The 23,861-nt window shown below is 39.6% G+C and overlaps 1 protein-coding gene across 1 annotated transcript in view; it reads left to right on the top strand.

Moving 5' to 3' along the window:
* The window catches only part of SYNJ2 (synaptojanin 2), a 1,514,156-nt gene that overhangs the window by 868,000 nt on the left and 622,295 nt on the right, over nt 1–23,861 (top strand). Inside the window, exon 9 of the mRNA XM_044063657.1 lies at nt 10,754–10,926. Within this exon, the coding sequence (XP_043919592.1) occupies nt 10,754–10,926 (173 nt within the window). The remainder of the gene's footprint in view (nt 1–10,753; nt 10,927–23,861) is intronic.

Raw genomic sequence — 23,861 nt, 5'->3', positions numbered from 1 at the left:
GGGCCTGCAGTCTATTATTTGTAGATACCTTGCCATAGGCACCTGGAGACGTTTTGGTCAGAGAAGTAGCTCTGGATCTTCCTACCATAGGCACATTTTGCTTCTCTCACTCCTTTGTTCATATTTGCTCTTTTTGTTCTGAGGGCATCCCTGTCTCCAGACTTAAAGACTGGTTGGCACGTGTGATGATGTTTTTGTTGAATTAGTCAACCAGGGTTTCTGGTTGGCATGTGTGATGATGTTTTTGGTGACTGTTACATCATTCACACATTTTGAGATGTAGCTCTTCACTGCCTCACTGTACTCCTCTAGGTTGATATACTGATTCACAGTAGCTGCCTGTTTAAATATGCTCTAGTCTGTACTCTCAAAAATGTCTTGGATTGCCAAGACTGCACCCTTTGGCCATATCCTTACTTGTTTCACTGTTGGCTCCCCCCTGGTTAGCATCTGTTTATATGCTAGTAGTAACATGGTGGAGACATGGTCAAAGTTGCCCAGGTGTGGGTGAGGCATTACCTTATATGCTAGCTTAACAATGCTGCAGATCTTATCCAGTATGTTTTCTCCCCTAGTTGCTAAGTCTTCATGCTGGAAGAAGTGAGGCAGAACTGTTTTCAGGTTGGATTAGTTGAAGTCACCTGCCACTATATGGACATGTTCAGGGTTTTGGTTTTGTAGCTCATTTATAGCCTGATCTAATGTTTTCAGTGGTTTACCTTTAGAAAGGCGATTCATACCCGGGCAAACAGCAATTGTTCGAACGGCTGTTTGCAAAGTTTGCAAATGCCAAACAAAAAAGGTTTGAATGTGCAATGAGCAAATGCACAGTGACATTCTCTCATTGCACATCCGACATTGTGGGGCAGATTGCACTATAGTGGGGTTCGGAAAATGGTCCCTTTCCCCCACTGTAGTGCGATCTCGGAGTTAGAATATTAAAGTAGGGGGGTGTGGGGGTGCAGGGGGGCTTGCCCCCTGCTTTACACTTCTTTTTCTTTTTCGTTCGACATTAATGTTCGAAAAGCAGCGAATCTGCTTTTCGATTTGCTGTTTTTCAAACATTAAGGACTATCGTCGTTTTCACTTCCGTGGTTACGAGTCGCTCATATGAGGATTTGTACCACTGTGATTTGGCTTTATAAAGGTAAACCGTTTTCACTGCATCATTTGTATTGGCACTGGGAGGAATCTAGACGGCTGTGATGTTGATGCTGCTGAACTTTCTTGGTAGATAAAAAGGTCTACGTTTCAGTGACATGAGCTCTATATATTTCAGAGCAATGAGATAAGACTATCTCACAGCTGGTACACCATCTGTTGTTGATATATATGCAGACACCTCCCCATCTGGACTTCCCACTGAGAGATTGTATTCTGTCTGCCCTCTGACATTCCCTCCATATGAACTACAGTGTCATTAATGTTAGAATTTAGACGAGTTTCAGTAAAAATAGGTACACAACAGTTCCTTACCTTGTTCTGAGTAGACAGTTTAGTTCTAATGTTATGTAGCCCATTTTGCTTTCCAGGGATTGAGCATTTGCCAGCAGTATGGATGGGAGTGCAGGCCTGAAGGGGTTATCTTTTAGCCTTACAGTAATTCCAACCCTGGATCCTCTTTTGCATGTTCTCTCACATCTGTTACATCTCCTTCTCTTGTCATTTCTCATAGACATTGGTTTCATTAGTTTCAGGCATTTTGGATCATGTTTAAGTATGATTCCCAGCTCCTGCAGCTCTAGGAGTTTTAATGTAGTTATGTCTTCTTTAATATGGTCTTATTCAGTAAGCACATCTTTGCAAGTCTGTTTTAAGAATATATTCGTTTTATTTTTCTACACTCTGAATGTTTCTTTTATCCAGCATCTTCCTGAGAAATGTGGCCCATTACCTGGTCTGTTAACTTCAATTACTGTCAGTAAAGTTTCTTCTTGATCTTTAACAATAACTTTCAATTCTCTTTAACAGAAAAAAAAGCTATATACAAAAATAAAATAGTAATCCTTACAAAACTACATAAAGAAAAAAAATTGCATTGACATTCAACATACATCTAATATAATATTCAGGATGCTAAATTGTTGACATATTTGTATGATATTATGCATGATTATATATTTGTATTTTGTAGCTGACCAAACATTTGCTGCTGCCTGAAATTTTAATAGTGAAATATTAAAGGGTGACTAAAATATGTACTTTTATATACATAAGCACCAGATCTATTATTTCAGCATTCAGTGCCACAATCTGACATTTTGCATTATATTGTTTCCGCTAAAGGTGTTGTGTTAATGTTCTGGTCATAATGTCAAGTACAATAATGACCTACAATATGTTAATGACTTGTTATTACATTATAAGTAAAAGTCCTATACATTTCTGTAGATTTATTTCCCATTTCCAACATGTCATAGCTGACATGTCAAAGATTCGAGCAACTAAAAAGGAGGGGTAAAATTCAGCATAGTGTTGTACTTGAAACCCATAGAAATAGAACAGTAGTATTGAGTTTTTGTAGCTGATCATCTTGTTGTTACTGCCTGAAAGTTAGGTTCTACACAGCAATTGCACGTTGTGAGCTGATATATGGTATTTTATAGAGGTACCAGATCAGTTGCTTCAGAGGTGTTTGACACAGTCTGTCTGACTTTTTGCAGTATACTGTGTTTCCATTGAGAATGCTGTATTGAACTTTTAGATTGTTTGCAAAGTACAGCAATAGCATAGAATACTTTACCAAGCTGCCATTGCACCAGAAGTAAAAATTCTATATATAGCACCATGTTTTCTAAATGTAACATTCTATTAGACAATATGCATTGATTAGAGAAACTAAATGGTGTGGCCAGATTCATTGTAACGTTGAACTGACATCTTTAAGTGTAGAATATCGAACTTATTCTCTTTTTGTGGCTAATCACCTTTTTCTGCTGTCTAAGAGTTTAATCTCAGGGGCTGGGGGTTAGACATGCTCTGCTATCCAAAGGCACCAGATCAGTTGCTTCAAAAGCCTTCACTGTTAGTCTGACATTTTGCATTGCACTTGTTTTCCATTTTTGGTTTTCTGTTGAAATTCTTCTAGTATGCAGAGTGCAGGAGTTTGGCTAGAACATTTTTATTGAGTTGTAATTACATCAAAAGTAAAAATAATTTTCATTTCTCTCGAGTACATATTTTTGTAATTGATTTTATGACACCCCCATTAAACTTTTATGATATTACATGAAGACAAAGTTGTGCATGTTTCTTTACAACTGGAATCACCAGCTAAGTACATTTTATAGTTGGATGCCATTACATAGTATTCTGAGGTGCTTACTGTACTATTTCATACAGTTACAGAGTTTTATTGCTAGGTACTACCAGTAGTCTTATATAACCACTTGGTTGCTCTCTTTTGACATATGTTTCACAACAAACATACGTTTTGCTTTGTTCCTGCTAACAAGCTCAGTATTATTAATGTACTTGTACAAAATGAAAACAAAGTAATAATCTTGTCTCAGAGAAAGTGGTATTTTGTGTATGTGTGTGTGTGTGTGTGTGTGTGTGTGTGTGTGTGTGTGTGTGTATATATATATATATATATATATATATATATATGTGTGTGTGTGTGTGTGTGTGTGTGTGCATACATGTATATATATATATATATATATATATATATATATATATATATATATATATATATGAGAGAGAGAACACAAAATAAAATATTTTACTTGTTCTGGCAGACCTTCTGTAGTCTATTCTCCATAAATGCTACTAGACTGTGCAAAATAGAATACAAGCAGGGCTACCAGGGGTCTTGTGCTGCAAATTCAATTAAAAAATCTTGTAGTAATAGAAGAATATTGTCATTTGAAGTTAGGGTAAAATTCAGGTCAGAATCGTCTTTGAAACTGACAAGCTGTGGCATCCACAAAATAGTAGGCAATATTCAGAAAGGTTACATGAGGTTTAAGCCTTGTGTACACTTTCCAGTAACCATTTCTAATTCGGAGATAGTCCTATTATGATGGTCTGTCTCTGGTTTTACTTCAGATGCTAATGGGGCATTCTGGAGAGCAGGCTATGCTGATTAGCCTTGTGATACCACCCCACCCGAAATGCCTGCAGTTAGGCATTTATGCAGGTGAATGATTCAGAGAATCACTTGGCTGCATAACTTTCATTAGCTGCCCGTGTTAAGTAGTGTAGCCAAAAACTGTCATTCACTCAGTCATTTTAGAGGTAAGTGCCAGAGAGTTTTGCAGACAGGTGGTATTTGGTATTTGTGTGTGTGTGTGTGTGTGTGTGTGTGTGTGTGTGTGTGTGTGTGTGTGTGTGTGTGTGTGTGTGCGCAGAGGTATGAGTGCTGTAAGCTGAGTTTGTATGTGTGTGTGTGTGTGAATCTGCCTAGGATGTTTCAGTAGGAGGGGGTTAGTTAAGGGATAGGCATGGTAGGTGTGTGTATCCATGAGTACAAAGGGGTGAGGGGGACTCTCTGTGTCTGAGTGTATAGTGATTGCATGAATGTGTAAATGTATGTGTGCTTGGGAAGGCTATAATACCTCCAGATTCCCTTAGACTAATGAGCAAATCCTGCAACATGGTGGGAGGGCATTTAACACCAGGGTTACTCTCAATATCATGCCATAAAGGCACTATATGAGAGCAACATTTTCCAGCATAAAAGATGTGGAGAAGGGGAAACACTGCACACCAGTGATTATTATTTATATTGTGCTCTAAAGACACTTAATATTAGAATATTTTGCCCCATGAAAGACGTGGGTTGGGGAGAACCCTAAAGCCCAAGGATAACTGTCTATGTTGTGCTTTAAAGGCACTTCAAAAATTCAAACCCTGTACTTTCACCACAAAAAAAAAAACACACCTCTCTGGCAGAGAGCTAGCTGTCTGCACCATCAGTAAACATCAGGGTTAGCAGGATAGCCCTTCTATATTAAGTCTATGACAGAAAAAAAGTGAAAGGGGGGGATTCACCTCTGCTGCCAGATGAGCAACTGTTAGAGGATGTCTTACCTTTACCTTATAATAAGACTGAAACTCTTAATGTATGTCAATATTCAGTGATTACAGTGGTCCATGAGCCATGAGGGATGGGGCATGTACAACAGACAACAGCAGGGGTTGTCTGTAAAATCAGGGACAGTTCAGAGGGATGGAGATGTGCCCATGGGGGAAGACTTTGGGACAAAGCAGGGAGGAATACTAAATGACAACAGGGAGAATTTTGAAAATATTACTTGGAGTCACATAAAAAGTTAATAGATCAACAGGTCTAACATGACAATGTACTTTACAAACAGGAAGAAGAATGAAACTGTAATGTCTGTCATTACTGACTGACTGTAATCATCCATGATTTGTGAGGAGGCAGGGGAAAAATGAGGATACATCAGGGACATTATGTCAACTCAAGGACAGGATGAGGTATATTGTTGCTTGTGTGGTTGTGTTATTGAATGTGTGTATATGTGTGAGAGAGGGAATGAGGGAAGTGCCTGTCCCAATGCAATACAAGTGCCATCTGTGAGAACTACCACATGAAAATGCTGATCTGCACTCACAGTAGTAAAGTGCAATTCAGAGGCATTCAAATTAGCCAGAATTAGATCTTTCCTCATTGTGGCTAGCATGTTCTTGAATTACCATTTCCTGCATTGTGTAACAGTCCCTTTTGGCTGCACTACCTTTGGAGCTGTTTTTTTCTGAGTCAACAAGCCAAGGAAGGACACATGATCTGGAAAGCTACCCTGTGCATGGAAAACAGCAAAGTAGTACAAACCAAAACTAAGTTGTAGCACTCGAGCACATAAAAAGTACAGTTGTGTAAAATCTTAACATAATGGTAGACGTCCTTGCCTTCATTGCTGTAGTGTAGTGGAAGTCCACAGTTCGGCCAGTCTACCAAAGACTCCTGTTGCTTTAAAGGTACACAGAATGTCACCCAGATGCTCATTACATAGCGTAGGACATAAAGGTAACATTCAGGCCTACCATAGTCAGAATTGATTGCCCCAGTAGAAACACCAGTCCAAGAAACCCAATCCAGGAAGGCAAAGGACTAGGGGGGTTAGAGGAGGTAAATTTCCAAGTTTCTTGAAAACTCAAATGTATAGTTACGTGTACTAATGTAACCTGATCTAAAAAAGAAAAAAAAGTAAAAGCTTATCTTCCCCCAGCAAATTTCTCAACTTTTTTAGTGTTTTGTGTCAGTAATATCCATTCTGATTTGTAGGGCTTTTCCTCAGTTGAAATATGTACATCAGATAGGGGAATTGTACTGCCGCTTCACAGCTATCATTTACCTTTACCATGTATCCTACATTGACAGGGCTGAAATAAATGCAATAATTTTCAGAAAAATGACTAAGGCATTTGACTGTCTATCACAAAGCACACTGGTCATTAAAATATATCTTTGATCTCTTTGCTTGATAATTGTCTTACAGAATACAGTTTCTGTTTACTGGTCAAATATCTAATGTCTCTTCCCATGTAAGATGAAAAAAGGAGACCCCAGGGCTTGGTATTATGCATCCATTTTTTGTAGACTACTGTTTCCATTTGTAATAATTCTACATTCTGGTGACCTCTCTATTTCTGTTTTTTATAGTACACTTTTTTGGGGAAATAACATCATTTTTTTCCTGTCTTTGCATAGCTTTCCTCTGGGTGCTCTGGCTTCCTCCCACATTCCAAAGACATGCAGCGGGTGGACTGGGCACTCTAAACTGGCCATAGGTGTGAGTGTGTTGTGAATATGTGGTATGGAAGAACAACCGTGGCAAGGCTAACCACCTAACAGTGTGAACCTTGGGCCTACATGATTGTCATTGCTGAAGTGACACCCTGGCCCCATGTGAAAAAATGTGAAAAGGGGTTGTTGATGGAATACAACTCAACATGGCAACATCCTGTCTCAGCTTACAGCTAGTTTATCAAAGTAAAATTGCAATAAATAGTTCAAAGACAACACTATTCTGTATCCCCCAGTACCTCTAGAAAATAAAACTATCCTAGAAATCGTTCCATCTTTTCATATGGTAGTTATAACACTGTCCTTTAAAGATCAGCAGCCTCAATATCTAACTGTTGCAGAATAGCAAATTTCTTTATTAAAGAAGGTTTTTGGCAAATATGCTGTTTTACCATCCACCCCTCCCTCAAACTCACCAGGAAATGAAAAAGAAATTACTAGTAACATTGTACAAACAGCCAAATATATGCAAAGTGCACCAAAGCTGTTGATACCTCTGCATAACCCTGAGAACTGCTATAGTATTGTTGCCAGCTAACCATGAGACATGTATCTTATACTGTTTGCTTATCTAAAGTGCTTAGTCATGGCCACTGCTCCATTACAGCACAAGCTAAGGCATATGTTTATACTCAGCACTGCAACGTCTTCAGCATCTTCTAGGTTTTCTCTTTATTCTCTAAAATTGACTGCCTATCTCTCATGTCCTCAGCCTGCAAAAATACATTTGCAGCTGGCTTTAAAAAAAGCACATTATATTATCAAAGCATTATTATGTTTATTTATTTATTTATTTACATTTCCTGACCAGGAATAATTCAACGGAGCTTTAAGCCCATTTTCAGTAGAGGTCTAGAGAAAGAAGTTCCATAGCTATACAACAGAAGTAACAAAAATCAAGTGTATATTGACATTCTTGAATGCATATACAAAATAATTACAAAATAGATATGTACATAGAACACATAGTAAATGAAGGCTGCAAATATTTATTTTTTCTTTATCCGGGTAGAGCATGTCACATTTGACCATTTGTAGGCTTAGCCCGGGTAAATCTAAGGATAAGAATGTAGATATTATACCTTTTAAAGGAGGTATAGGACAAGAGGGAGAAACTAAGATGGATAGGGGTTGGAGATAGAATGGATAGAGAAATTTGGGTACAAGGACGAGTTTAAGTGAACATTAGGTAGGTTTTTAGATTGTACATAAATATTTTAAGTTTATTCTCTTCTAAGTTCATAGAGAATAGAATTCCACAGACTACATGAAGAGAATATAGAAAGTAAAAAAGTAGTAGTTTGATATGACAATTTCTAGGAGGTTTTGGGTCTGAGATTGAGTCTCTGTGAGGCATATGTTTTGGAAGTACATTAGAGAGATGGATGGGCATTTGCTAGGTCCATATATAATTGTTGTCATGCTTTTTAACTGGTTAATGGCTATTTAATTGTATTAAGTGCTTTAGAGTTATGAGTTTTGTTGGGGACACTAGTGTGGTGTTTTGCAACTTTATTGTATATTTGTTCTAGTTTATGTAGGTGAGTTTTTAGAATATTAATTAGGATAGAGGAGTCATAAAGTAATATAGGTAGTAACAGTTTGGGCTGTCATAAGCTCATTCATTCCAATGGAGCTCAGGAAGTTTGTACTGTAACTTCCAATGGACGGAGTCTAAGACTTTTGACAGAACTGAATTATGTCCTCACATTTCAAACAAATGTTCATATCTCTGGAACCATAGGGGTTATAAAAGAAGTGTAAATGGCAAACTCTTCAGCACAGACTATTTTTAAAGAGGTAGTATTCTTTAGGTTCTAGGTCTTAAACAGAACATTGTAACTTACAGTAAACACAGTAACTATTACATTTGTAATAATTTGTAAGCAACGTACAATACCTCAGCAATCATTCAAGTTATACATATACTGTCAGCAGCATTTTATTCATCTAGCTGGCAACTTTCGTATGAGGCTAAGGAGTTCTGTCGGTGTTACTTGGTTGTTGAGATATTTCGAAAAATCTTAAAATTACATCTATATAAATTAATATCATAAAAACAACAGTTGATATCTATTTACCTGTACTAGACAGAGGCCAAATATTAATGCAGTTCAGTTTGCCATCATGTAAGCTTTAAGATGAAATATTTGAAAACCTTATATATAGCATGGCTTTGGAATTATTGATGCAAATATGAAGAAGCAGTATTTGATGCCTAGAGGCGTCAGTAGGAGTTAACTGCAGATGCATCTGGAGGCGTCAGTCAGATGTAATGAGTTAAGTATGGTTTTGATTTTTATAACATACCCAACTTTTTGTGCATTTTTCAGGTTACATAGTCAGTATTTTAAAGGACAGCTTATGATCTATGACTATGGCTAAAATTTGGCATTGGAGGCTTGTTCAATTTGTGTGTTATTTTGTGAAGTAATTGAGATGTCACTGGAGCCAAATAAGAGTGTTGATTTCACTGGCATTTACATCCTTAATCCTGTGTTCAAACCTTTCAAGGCTAAGTTGTGTAAAATGCTGCAAATGACTAAGGGAGTTTGCAGTACAGATAACAGTGTAGTCATCAACATATTATACTAATTTGGTATCGGGAATCTTGATGTACATGTTATTTACAAAGATACTGAGCAGAATTGGTCCAAGTACTGAGCCTTGTGGAATACCTGTACTGGGTAGAAAAGTTAAAACTGCCAGGGACCAGTGTACTGCTTACTATTGATTAGAATTGTTCAGATGTTATCTGTCTTATGTGTTACATGCCATATCCATATTAGCCAGCCTTTGTAAGAGGACAGTGTGAATGACAGTATCAAAGGCCTTAGATGCGTCTCAGAGAATAGCAGCAGTGGAAAGGCCCTTGTTTTTGTTATGATTAATAGTACTAGAAAAGAATAAAAGATCAGCTTCTGTTCTGAATCCAGGTCAAAAACCATGTTGTGTAGGTGATAAACTGCTATTTATAAAGTGATGTAATAGTGGCTTTTATATATAATTTTCATTTATGCTAGAGATGGGAGATAGTATGGCAATAAGTCTAGAATTACTTACTAAATTGTTTGTCCCTCCTTTATGAAGTGATATTGTATAGCATTGCTTTACGGCTGTATCATAAGATTTCAGTTATGGATACTTTATAAGTATTGCATTAGTGCATTAGGGTAGGCTATTGTGTTGCCTGCGTTTTGAAGATTTTCTTATGGAAAAAGGTCAGAAACTAGTGAGATAGGTACATTATGAAAAGTCATGCATAAAATTAAGAGATGAGATGAGATGAAGTGGCAAATGACTTGTATAATACTAAAACTTAAAATTAACATTTATAACTGCTCCATTAATTTAGTATTTTGAATATATGGACTTCCAGGGTAATGCGAGTAATGTGTATGTAATTGAAAGTACATATAATATTTCTTCTGGTCTTACTGATTATAATACTGCTTGTAGTATTTAGTAATGCATTATCATTTATGTTTTGATTCTTGTAATTAGGTTTTGCTTGGATAGAGGGACATTGTGACATATTCTACTCAAAATATGGAGAGAGTGAGTGGAGTACCTGAGTCTGACATATACACCGATATATCCAAGGTATTGACAGTCTCTTGCATCAACTTATGCCCACAAATTTGGAATTGTAGGGCAATGTCACTGCAGATAGCTCCATTACTTTTAGAGGCCAGGCCTAGGGATCTGGTCTGGCAAGTTTCACAGGTGAAGTGGGACTTTCATATTTAGGTCTCCTGAACATGTGGTCATTGGGAAAGAGCAGACTCTGCGAGATACAGGTAGTGAAGATAATGTATAGGGTCTAATGTAATAGAGAAAGGTGCAAGAAACAGAATTTTAAAATTACTTGAAACTGTAATTGTTTGTTTTTAATTCCTGTGAATGTATAGTGTATTTTACCATTTGCATTTCTGTAGATCAGCATATTAAATTTTTAAATGGTTTTCTAACTCACAGAAATTACTTTGGGCCTCCACACATGCTGCTGATTCACCAATGATTAACTTTGACTACCATCAATTTTTGAAGGGAGGTAAAGTCGAGAAGATGGAAAATCTATTACTTCCGCAACTGAAAAACCACCTGCATGATTTTGGTGTCTTTACAAGTGGTGTTAATGTAAGCCAAAGGTGAGTTTCCTTCCAGTGGATTATATTTTAAAACGTTTCTAGCATAATAACTCTTCTTACGCCTTCAGCATCAAAACATGCACTATTGCATATTTCTGCATACGATGAGTGCTGATATGCAAATAGATGTGTTGGCCATCTAGAATACTGACTGGGATATTAAGATGATTGAAGCTCCTTATACATACTTGATTCTTAAATGCTGAGATCATAAAATGTTCAAAATTCCTTGATGCATTCATTCTGTGTGTGTGTGTGTGTGTGTGTGTGTGTGTGTGTGTGTGTGTGTGTGTGTGTGTGTGTGTATATATATATATATATATATATATATATATATGTGTGTGTGTGTGTGTGTGTGTGTGTGTGTGTACATATAGGTACTGTATATGTGTGTGTGTGTATATATATATATATATATATATATATATATATATATATACTCACACACACACACACGTACACACACATAAATACATATTTGATTTCTGTATATTTAATGATGTGTTTGGGATCAAAACATGCTTTATTTACTCCTTCAAGACTGCAGATTTGGGAGAAACAGTAAAAAATGTTTAAATTGTTAAATGATTATTTCTCTGAGTTGAAAGTGGGAATAATGAGGGCATGTGAGATGCAGGGAGTTTGCCCCCCACCAAGCAAAGTAGTTTTTGGGTAACGTATTACATGAACTTTGGTCTAGTGTGAGTAACTGAGTAAATAGTATCATGCATTCCAAGTCATACATATGCGTTTTGATTTGTTGCATTATGATGTATCTTGGAACAACATCCACAAATAGTTGAACCTCTGCCATATTAACATTACTTCTTCAATTTGTTGATCACATGATAGAGATTGTATTATATAAAATGATGACTAGTGAAGAATTTCATCAGCTGTAGATTAGTAACGTAGTAGCTTTTAGGAGAAATGTACCTGTACTTTTCAGGTTTGTATCTGCTTATATTTCCCTTTCTCTTTACCTCCCATCATCTTGTGTTCATCTTGTAGATAGTTTATACTGTAGTTCTTTACAGAGGCAATCTTTAATAATCGGTATAATTTTTGGAACACTCTCTCTGTTACTTTCAAGTATGTGTTTGTTGCACCGACTTTGAAGTGTTAGCTGTGTTATTTTATTTATTTTTTTTTTTTTTTTTTGCTTTTTTGCATTTTTGTGAAATGTGGAAAATCTCCATTTTTTTTGTTTATATTTTAATTTACTTGAACTTTACTGCCATACCCCACTTCCTCCATCATGCACATTATGGCAGAAACATTCAGCTTTCAAAGTCAGTTGTGAAATAATTTCTGTTGTTCTCCCAGGTAGCCACTTGGAGTACTTGCTTTAACCAAACAGCATCTGTCCCAAGGAGTAGTGTCCTGAAATGGAAACAGTCGTCAATATAGGCTCTGTTCGATGATTTGTACACTGGCAAAATCAACTGCTGCTCCTCTCTTAAGAAATACTGTATATCTCAACATCCTGTTTACTTTGCTTTACAGTACTGCAGCAGTGAATTGCACTTTATTAAGGTCTTTCACTTTTGGAAGCCATTTCCTTGCCTGTTATCCTTGTAACTGATGTGTCTTTAGTTCATTCCCTTGCACTTGGCAGCCACTGAGTTAAGTTGATTCCCTTATGCCATTCTCGCCACTCTACCTTTAAGTCTTCTCAACGGCTAAAACTATCCATCATGGTTGAATTGTTGCACAATTTTGTATATTTCAGCAAAATTGTTTGCCCTTCTTGACCATTTGTGCCTCCATTTACTGTGTATGATGAATAACAGAAATGTCAACACTGAGTTGTCGAACATCTGTATGAACATCTGTCTTTAGAATATATACCACATTCACAAAGACTGTCACTCAGCTATATTTATAGATAAACAAAATGTTCCTTGCCAAAAATCTCAGCAGTTAAGTGATCTTACTAAGCAGGATAGATATAAAATCCTTCCTTAAATCCAGATGAACCACATTCTTTCACCTTCTCTATTCCAGTGTGATTGACAATTGCCCAGCCGGAGTACACTTTTGTTGGTGTGGGCTTCCACCTGAGACCATATGCTAATCTGAATCACTTGTAAAGCTAACCTTTAACTGGTTTCTCTTTTATTTATTTTTGTATTTATTAATTTGATTACCATCTTCCTTCTCTTTAATTGCCCTGATCCCTCTACATTGACATCTGTGTTTGGACACCATATGATTTTTTTCTTCCAAACCCTAAGCACTACTTTGCTGTAAGCAAAATAGTCTGCAATGCAGATATATTAATGACAGCAGCATGGGTCCATAGTTGATTACTAGGCTGACACAAGAGCCTATACAAGTCTAACCAATAATACACAGGGTATGTCAATATTGTATCTTAATTCCACAGATATGGGATTGGGTAGTATCAGGGTAGTGGATTTTTGAGTGCTGAAGCCCTGAGTCATTTTGCAGACTGCCTCTGTCCATAAGGGGACATGGGCAGTATCCCAGGAGTGAATTTACAGCTCCCATCTATTTGTCCAAATTATTTTTGAAGACAGTGAGGGACAGGCTTTGTTCTAGGAAGAGGGGAAGTTTATTCCCTAGATGGGGTAGCCGTTGGGATATGAATCTGTCTCTCCAGCAAGTTCTGTTAAGAGTCAAAAATAAGATTCAGGTTCATGGAATGCATAACCCTTGTACAATTTTTTTTGTGAATGTGTAACATCTTCAGCAGGGCTGGATTAGTCAGGCATAAGTCACCTCTCAATAAATGATATGAGACTGAATAAAGGGATAAGGCCTTTAGTCACTCTGCATAACACTTGTCTTGTTTTTTTTTTTTTTTGAGAAGCAACTGGGGCCATTGCAGTTGGTCTAAGTGCCCGGTTAGGTAAATACAAAAGGGAACATTGTACTCAATTATGGGCCTGATGAGAGCCAAGTACAATGGCACTATGACTTCCTTTGAACTTGATGCCATGACTCTACTTGTAAGTTGAGCCACACAGAAGATTTTCCTCACCACCATAGCTAACTGGTGGTCAAAGTTTAGGTTACTATCTAGTCGTGCCCCTAGGTCCGTCAGCACTGGGTCTACTTTTAGTGGTGTGCTATCAGTATTATAATTTGCTGGGATATCTGATTTACCCAAGGGTGTGATTGCACATGTTTTAGCATTTAGTCTCAGACCATGGTTTTGGCACCAGTTGTCTGTCATTTTCAGGGCTGTTTGTAGGATTGCAACATTGTTTTGTGATTCAGTGATTACTCCCAGCTTACAGTCATTGGGGAACTTTTTGAGCCAGAGGCCCCCAACCTTCACCTTCACTTCAGAGAAGTATATACCAAACAGGAGGGGTCCCAACACTGAGTCCTGTGAGACACCACTAGTACTAGGTTTCTTTTCCGAAGTAGAATCACCTCTCTGGACATCATGTGCCCTGTCAGTGAGCCAGGTTGCTATCCATCTAACATTGTAGGTGTTTATGCTTAACTCGGTAAGTTTATGTATGATCCCAGAGTGTGGGATTGTCTGCAAATCTTCGGCCAGGTCTAGATAAGCGGTGTGTACCATTTTACCCTCATCCATGACCCTAGTGACTTTCTCGAAAAAGTCTGCAAGATTGAGTAGGCAAGACCTCCCTTTGACAAAGCCAAAGTGAGTCTGGTCCAGTGTTTGGAGATTTCCTTTGCCATTATTGATCGGGTCCATGATAGTTCTGTCCATGCTTAGGGCTTTTAGTGGCACTGACAGATTCTTTTTTAAACTATTTAAGAATGTTGTTGGGACCCATGGAAGCTGTGTTTTTGGCTTTAGCGAGTGCAGTAAGGACCTCTCATAATGACTGGTAGGGCGTTGGTTGTGGATATTTCTGTGGGAGTGGTAGGAGGTGATGGGGGAAAAGCTTGAACTAAACTTGTTGGCCAGCAGGTTTGCTATATTTTCAGGCTGGGTGTTAAGTGTTGATGTTCATGATTAACTTGGTATATTGCTGAGTGTTTCCCCTGAGGTTAAGAACATCATAAAAAAAATTATGGTTGTCTTTCATCTGGGTGGCTATCTTTGCCTTGTACTTTGCTTTGGCAGATTTAACCAGCTCTCATTTGTTTGTTTAAACTGGTGAATGTCTTTTTGCATTGTTTTGTGTGTTCCTTCTTGGCCTTGGAGAGGATTTTTTTTCTTTGATTGAATAGTCTGTTTATGCTAAGGGTCCACTAGGGTGGTTTATTTTTGCCAATAATCATAAATTTGATTCTGACAGGTACTCCCCTCTCTATGCAGCTATGAATATGTTTGTACAGTGCTTTTTTGTACAGCACAGAGTAGGCCCCAGTGTCATCTGGGTTCGGAGAGGCAAAGTTCTCACCACGTTTAGAGTTTGTTTGGGGTTCTAGTTTAGTTTTAATACTAAAGGAGATCATTTTGTGGTCAGATCTTACTAAGGAGGAGTTAATGCACTTGAAGGAGCAGCATCCTCCCATGTTCGTAAGTACTAGGTCTAGGATAGTTGTACCTCTAGTTGGGGAGCTAACTAGTTGCTCCAGGATGTTTGTGTTGATGAAGTCCAAAAACCTCTGAGCAATTGAATTATGGGTCTAATAAGTCTCCCAGTGTATGGAGGGGGTATTTAAGTCACCATTAAGTATGGTGTTAGGCTGAATGTTTAGAGATTCCAGTAGGCAGTAGTGTAATTTCCAGACACCCCAAAGGTATTGGAAGTCCAGCAGACACAACCATAATATCAAGGGAGGGGTGTACTTAGAAACGTGTTTATTGTGTTACATTTTATACGTAGGTAAAATGGAGCATCAATTCCATGACAGAACTATGATCATGTACTGTATATAACATAAAAAGGAAAATCAATAATTTATGCATTATTTCGACATATAAGTTGCCAAAAAATTTTAAGAGATTTTTATGTTTTATTTTAGAGAAAGCACAACCAGGATTAAGGGGTGGTTCATGGGAAACATTATTATAATACAGAGAGCTGCAGTGGCAACTCTGGTTTAATGCAACAGAACCATCAGATTTAAATGATACGATTTCCATGCACAGTATTTTAAAGATGAGACAGACCAGTTTATAATAATTTACAATAATTTATTAAGAAAAAATGCAGAATGTTTTATTGTTTATTTCTAATATAATGATTGATACATTTTTATGTGTTTTGAAGCATGGTCAGCTGATGCTATCATAAGATTAGGTCATATAACCTGTAATTGTTATATATTTAGGTGATGATTTGTATGCAATACATTCATTCTGAAGAGTTCGTATGAATGTATTTTTGGTAAATTAAATTGCTAAATAAAGTCATTCACAAAATCCCTAAGTTGGTTGTGGTTAGTAAGCACCATTATCTTTTGTAATGTGTGCCAGGACGTCTAACTGTATGATCATACCAGATCTTTTGCTGTTTCTGTGTTTGCACACTATAATCCTCAGTTAAACCAATTACCTTCTAAGCTTACTTCTGAAATTCAGTACATACTTTACAGCAGGCATCTTATCAGCATCATAGCCAGCTCATCACAAATTAAGTGCACAGGCCCTCTCACCCTGTTGCTGTAAAGTAACTCAAATGGTGAAAAGAAATGTGGACTGTTGTGACACTTTCCTGTAAGTAAAAAGATTAGATTGGTTCTTATCCCACTCTTCTTTATTAAACTGGTCTGAAAATGCTCTCAGGATCGTCTTAATTGAAGAGTTGAACCAATTCAGTTTATTTGAGAATGGTAGGGGAGGTTTAACTGTGTCAGTGCTTCTGCAAATAAGGCAGCAGGTCATGCTTGAAATTATTGTCTGTGTCCATCAGTATTTCCTGGGGAAAACCCTACCTGCTGAAAATTTTTAGCACAGCATTTGCTACTTTTTCCTTCTTCAAAAGAGGAGAAAGCCACTGCTTCAGGGTATACTGAGGCAATGTGTACCACCAGAAAGACATATGTATTACCTGTGGTCCTTAAGACTTCATAGAGGCCCCATGGCATCCATGGCTACCTTATGAAGTGATTCCTTAGTAACTGGCAATGGCAGAAAAACAACTTCAGCTTTGTCTCCTGATAGCTTATATGTCTTACAGTTCTTTGTCATGTTTTTTACAATGTTTGGCTTATAAAAAGTTTGTATAAGCTTCCATTTTGTAAGATTTTTGCCCAAGTGACCTGAAAAAGGGATACCATGGGCTTTGACTGCAAAAAGTGGTGCTAAATTTTTTTTCCAAAGTAAACTAAAGCCTACTAAGTGATGGTCTAAAAAGTTTTATACCCACCGCACCCCAGCAGTCACAGACAGCAATGACTCCTGTACAGAGGTGTACACAAACGCCCTTTATAAACACTTAAGGAACAGTATAGACTTGGCTGTGCCTGACCAGATTAAAACCAGGTTCTCCCAAAAAAACAAGCCATTCTGATGGACCTCAAGTATAAAAGGAAGAAACTGATGTCTAAGAAGAAGAGGGAACTGACTCAGCAAAGGAAGAATTCCCTCCTCAGCTTGAAGAAGCAAATCAGAAATCTTGCAAAGTCCTCTAAAGCTAATTACAAAGGTAAAATAGCATCCCTAGCTAAGGATAATCATAATGCATTCTTTAACCGTGTCCAAAATCTAACAGGGAATGCCCAGCTATGTGCAGAATTGGTATTAGATGGCACCACTCATACTATATTGGAGAAAATTGCCAACCTGCTAGCTGACAGATTTGGCTTAAACTTCACCACCCTGTCCTCACCAGCCATACCTCAAGACATACCTAACACCAGTCCTCTGCCTAGTATCTCTAGAGATCAGGTCATATCTGCTGTCTCCAAGGCCAGAAACACAGCCTCAGTGGGACCAGATAACATCACATGTTCCTTATTAAGCAGTCTAAAATAGGACCTAATAGACCTACTTAGCATTCTCTATAACTATAGCCTGAGAACTGGCTTTGTTCCAGCAGAGTGGAGAACAGCAATAGTAAGCCCCTTGCACAAAGGAGGGCCATCAAATGACCCTAGGAACTATAGACCAATAAGTCTAACCAGCCTCATCTGCAAGACCATGGAAAGAATCATCATGGACCTTATCAACAAAGACATAGGTGACCTTCAGACTTTAGCCCCAACCCAGTTTCAGTTTGAGTAATTCATGCTTATTAAACGTAGTAGACTTCTTCAATAAAGTCACCAAAGCCCTAGATGAAGGTAAGACAGTGCGTACTGCCTATCTTGTCCTAGCCAAGGCTTTTGACACAATCTCCCAGTTGGGTATCATTGAGAAACTCTCCCAACTGTGGATTAACCCTTGCATTACTATTTGATAGCCAGTTGGCTCACCAACAGAACACATACTGTGAAAGCTGGTGACTCCACCACTACTAGTAGATCTGTCACCAGTGACGTACCACAAGAATCTGTGCTGGGCCCTTTACTGTTTGGAATCTATTTTTTGGAAGTCCAGGCTTAAGTAGATGGACTTTAGCTTACCAAGTTTGCTGGTGATTGCAAACTGGGTGCAATCGAGTCCCCCAGCAATGTTAATATATTACAGTAGGGGCAACACAGATACATGACTGGTGCATATTTTAACTGTTTCTTACTGAAATTGGTACACCTTGTTTGCTGCAGCATAGACTAGATCCAGGCCTGCTGAATCTAGCTCTGTTTGTATGCTTGTTGTTTGTTTGCTTGTTATTTCCCTGAAACGCTAATACCACCTAAAATGCGGCTTTTCAGCGCTTCTGTGGATCCCTAGTGATATCTGCATTGCTTACTGTACTCATTTCCTTGTTTCACTTAAAAGAAAGTTACTGTTTGTCGTTTTTGCATTTAAGTTACCTGTAACACATTGCATTTAAGTTACCTGGCACTTGCTCACTAAAGGCACTTGCTCACTAAAGCAATTATATAAGTCAGCACTAAAAATTAAAAGCACTACACTCTCACAAAGTCCTCTTGTGTACCTTGTTCCCCATTGGCCCTTTTTTTTTTCAATTATAAAGGAATTCCCAATACTATTCTAGCATGTCCAAAGGTCATTTGTCAATCTTCTTTCCGGTCCAGCTGGTGCATCTGGGAATCTTGAGGCAATGTTACAACTGCCTCATGTACACAGACAACCCTCTCCTCCTCCCAACAAATTCCATCACATGTAAGAGATGCATCCATATAGCCAAACTTGAGGCTAAGCTCTCTCAACTCAGTACTGGCGTAACCAGTCAGGAGGGGAAGGAAACCACACTCAGTACAATTCCAGTCTCACATAGACCTACCACAACAGCAAACCAAACACATAAACACACAACAACATACTCGGAGGCTCTAAATAAAAATCTGCCTAAGCAGCAGAGACCTCCAAAGCAGACACCCAAGCAACCGCTACCCCAAAACAAAACACATGCAACACATAGCTCACAAAGCCAGTGTGCCGAACAGTCACAGCCCTTAAGGCTAAACAACACACCTGATACACTTGTAATAGGTGACTCTATTGTCAGGCACACTGACGTCTCGCTCACCAGGCTGAACAAGGAGAAGGTCATGGTGAGCTGCCTGTCGGGCGCTAGGATCTGCCACATAACACAAGCACTCAGGTCACTCCAAGGCAAGTACAAATATGACTCAGTCATTGTCCATGCTGGTGTGAATGACATGAGACGTACCTCTCTGGACTACATGAAAAGAGACATAGAGGAGCTCTCTGAGCATGTGGCCCAGGCCGGTATGACCCTGACCTTGAGTAGCATCTTACGCTCACCAAGAATGATGCCACAATATGAAGACAAGATGATCAATTTCAACAATTGGCTTAAGTATTGGTGTCATTCAAAGGGGATCCAATGCCTGTCAGCCTGGGATGACATGCTCGACAAGCCACGATGCTTCGCTAGGGACGGCTTGCACCTGTCACCCCTGGGCTTTCGGATATTGGCAAAGGCTCTTGTTACCCCCATAGTGCCTTTTTTAGGCAAGGCTCAAAAGACAAACCCACCTCCATAGGTATCACAAGGGATAAGAAACTAAGAGTAATGCTACTCAACGCCAGAAGTATAAACCTCAAGATGCACACACTCGAAACTCTCCTTAGCATGGAGAACATCGATATCTGTGCAGTAACAGAAACCTGGTTCAAGGCTCGAGAGCACCCCAGCACTACCAGGTTATACCTCATACCATGCTTTTCGGCCCCAAAACTTGGACCGACCCACAAAAGGAGGGGGAGTATCAATATTCTTCAAAGATACCCACACCTCCAGGTTGGTGGCACAGCACGAAGCATCAGAGACTATCCATGTGCAACTAACAGTGGGTAAAACTGCCTTCCAGTTTATAGTCTGCTACAGACCACCCTCCCTAACCCAGGAACCCCACTCGGCCTTCCTGAGAACACTGGAAAATATGAAGGTCTCTCCAAACACCATTATATTGGGCAACTTCAACTACCCAAACATAGACTGGGAGCATTAGTCTAGCTCCAACACCCTAGCCCAAAGGTTCCTAGAATTTATAAACTCAAATGCTGTGGAACAACTTGTTACCACTCCCACAAGAGGGGAAAACATACTGGAACTGATCATCACCAACATGGGGACTCTATGCTCCAGACAAGAAGTGTATCCCTCACTGGTAAGATCAGACCATAAACTAATCTCACTGGATATTCACATCCCGACACCACCCCCTGCCCAGAAAACCACAGTGAAAAACTTCTCTAAAGCAAATTTCACACTCCTCAAAACTGAGGTGGAATCCTTCAAAGCCCCCAGGCCTGTGGAAAATACGGCCCAGACCGCAGAATCCTTTATAAACACATTCTATGAACACCTTCAGGAATGCATGGATCATGCAATCCCAAATAAAACCAAGACCCAATCCTCCAAAGGCAGACACCCTGTCTGGTGGACCCCAGCCATAAACAAACTATAGAATAGAAGGAGGAAGCTACTAAATGATAGAGCAAAATTCCAAAAAGGGAAGGCATCTCTGATCAGTATTAGCAAAAAACTACGGGCACTCATAAAATCGTCTAAGGCCAGCTTCGAGAGAAAAATTGCACAGGACACTAAGGATAATCACAAGGCTTTCTTTAGTTATGTTAAGAACCTGGGTGGTAATTCCCAGATATGCTCGGAATTAGTCCAAAATGACAGAAAATACACCGAACCCACAGACATTGCCAACATCCTAGCTGACAGGTTCAGCGCAAACTCCCCTCCCCACCAAAAGGGCAAATATCTATCCCAGCAGAGTGCTGCCCCCCTGACATCTCAGATGCTCAGGTAAGAGCCGCCCTCTCCAAAGCAAAAAACACAGCATCAATGGGACCAGACGGTGTCCCGGGCTGCGTCCTACATGAACTCCAAGAAGAGCTAAACCCAAACATAAAACTACTGTTCAATCTCAGCCTTACTACAAGATTTGTACCCAAAGAGTGGCGTACAGCAACTGTGGTCCCTCTCCACAAAGGTGGTGCCTCAACGGATCCCGGAAACTATCGCCCCATAAGCCTGACTAGCTTGGTCTGCAAAGCTATGGAAAGGATCATCATGGACCTCATAAATAAAGATATTGGGGACCTACAGACACTGGATCCTACCCAGTTCGGCTTTGTTAAGGGCAGAACCTGCCTCTTAAACCTGGTTGATTTCTTTGAAACAGTCACCAAGGCCGTTGACGAGGGGAAGGTGGTCCACACAGCCTACCTGGACCTCGCAAAAGCCTTTGATACAATACCCCACTCGGGCATTATAGATAAGCTCACCAGCTTAAATATAAACCCCTATGTCACTAGATGGGTTGCAAACTGGCTCAAGGACAGAACCTACATGGTTAGAATTGCTGGAGCCATGTCAGACTCCAAACCAGTTACAAGTGGTGTCCCACAAGGCTCAGTCCTGGGACCTCTCTTGTTTGGTATATATTTCTCGGAGGTACAGGCCAACACTGAAGGACTGTGGCTGACCAAGTTCGCAGATGACTGCAAACTGGGCGCCATAATCGACTCTCCAGCCGACACAAGCATCCTCCAAAAGGGCCTCATAGAAACAGACAACTGGTGCGGAGCCATGGCCTCAAGCTATACGCCAAAAAGTGTATAGTCATCCCCTTTGGCAAAAACAAAGTGCCCACAAATTACCACATAGGTGGTAATCCATTAAGTACAGAAGAAGTAATTAGGGACCTGGGGACCCAAGTTGATAGCAATCTCTCATTTGACAACCACGTGTCCAAAGTGGTTATAAAAACATTTTATATAGCTCACCTAATCATGAAGGGATTCACATCTAGATCAGGGGAGGTCATTGTGCCTCTTTACTCATCCCTCATCAGGCCCATAATTGAGTACAATGCCCCTTTTGGGATGTACCTTACCAGACACCTGCAGCAACTGGAAAGACCCCAAAAGTACCTCACCAAGAGGATCAAAGGGCTCAAACAGATGCCATATGCTGCCCGGTTAAAGAAACTCCAGCTCTACTCAGTGGCATACTGCCTGTTCAGAGGCAATCTGTGCCTGAAGTATAAAGCCATGTCCAACCTGGAATTAATGGACATGCTGCACCTCAGAAAATCCAAATCCTATCGAGCTACATGCTCGAGAGACTTGAACCTCAGCACTGAAATAAATAGGACATGCTGGAGGGACAGATTCATAACCCAGAGGCTCCCGTCACTCTGGAATAAAATCCCAGTCCAGGTTAGGCAGAGTCCCTCGTTGACTCTCTTCAAGAGGAATCTTGATGAGTGGATGGGAGATCGTAGGTTTACCCTGGGTATCACTTCTGTGTCACTGTTAGACAGAGGCACAGTATACTAACCTCAAAAAAGGGCATAGCAAAATTAATTTAAAATGGGTGGCGAAAGCCAAACACATTCTGGCTAGGCTTATAAATGCCCTAGGGCAGATAGCCTAGTATGAACCTATGAACCTAAAACTAAATGCAAAAAAGTGCATTATTATACCCTTTGGCAAAGCAGAATTCCCTGCTCATTACAGTATTGACAGCATCCCCTAAGTTCAAACCCACTGGTGCAAGATCTGGGAACACAAGTAGATTGCAATCTGAACTTTGACCACCAAGTTTCCACAGTGGTAGGGAAAGCCTTGTATGTTGTGCATCTCATAAGTAACGGCATCGCATCCAGGTCAAAGGAACTTATAACTCCACTGTACTCAACCTTCATCAGATCATTAATAGAGTACAGTGCTCCCTTCTGCATGTACCTCACCAGACACCTGCAGCAGCTGGAGAGACCACAGAAGTTTCTCAGCAAGAAAATGCAGGGCCTCTAAACCATGACTTAGGTAAATAGGCTGAAAGCCCTGTTACTGTACTTTGCATCATATAGGCTGCTGAGAGGTGACTTGTGCCTGGCCTGCAGGGCAATCTCTGACCCTGCCTTGATGGATATGCCACACATCCGCAAGTCAAGTGGCAAAAGAGTCACTCCCTCTAGGGATCTTAACCTAGCCTGTGACATTAACAGAACATGCTGGAGAGATAGATATATCTCCCAGAGAGATTGATGCTACTCTGGAATAAACTTCCAGTTCACATGAAGCAAAGCTCCTAACTGACCCTATGCAACCTGGACAAATGGATGGGAGGATTCAAATTCACCCCAGGATGACACCCATGTCCCTCATGGACAGGGATAGTCAGTGTTTATCGTAGATGTGCTCTGAGAATTATGCCCATCTGACTAAAGACAATTGAGGTAACTCAGCATTAACATGGCTAGGTTTGTAAGGGCTCTAGGGCCGCTAGCATAGTAACCTTCTATGAACTTATGTAAGTTTATAGGACTATCAGCTGCTATATGCTTTTTCGCTTTTACCATCCTTTGAGTCCATTTCATACATTAAATCCCTATTCCAGTGTACAGACTTTAAAAATCAGAAGCCTCTTTGGCTACCTCCCGCAAAGGCAGACACTGGGAGCTAAGCCTGTGTCATT

This window comes from Protopterus annectens, chromosome 1.part0 (genome assembly GCF_019279795.1).
Source record: "Protopterus annectens isolate FY-2018-M chromosome 1.part0, PAN1.0, whole genome shotgun sequence".
Taxonomy (NCBI): domain Eukaryota; kingdom Metazoa; phylum Chordata; order Ceratodontiformes; family Protopteridae; genus Protopterus; species Protopterus annectens.
Note: the sequence above shows the minus strand (reverse complement) of the source record. Positions and strands in the feature narration are given on the sequence as shown.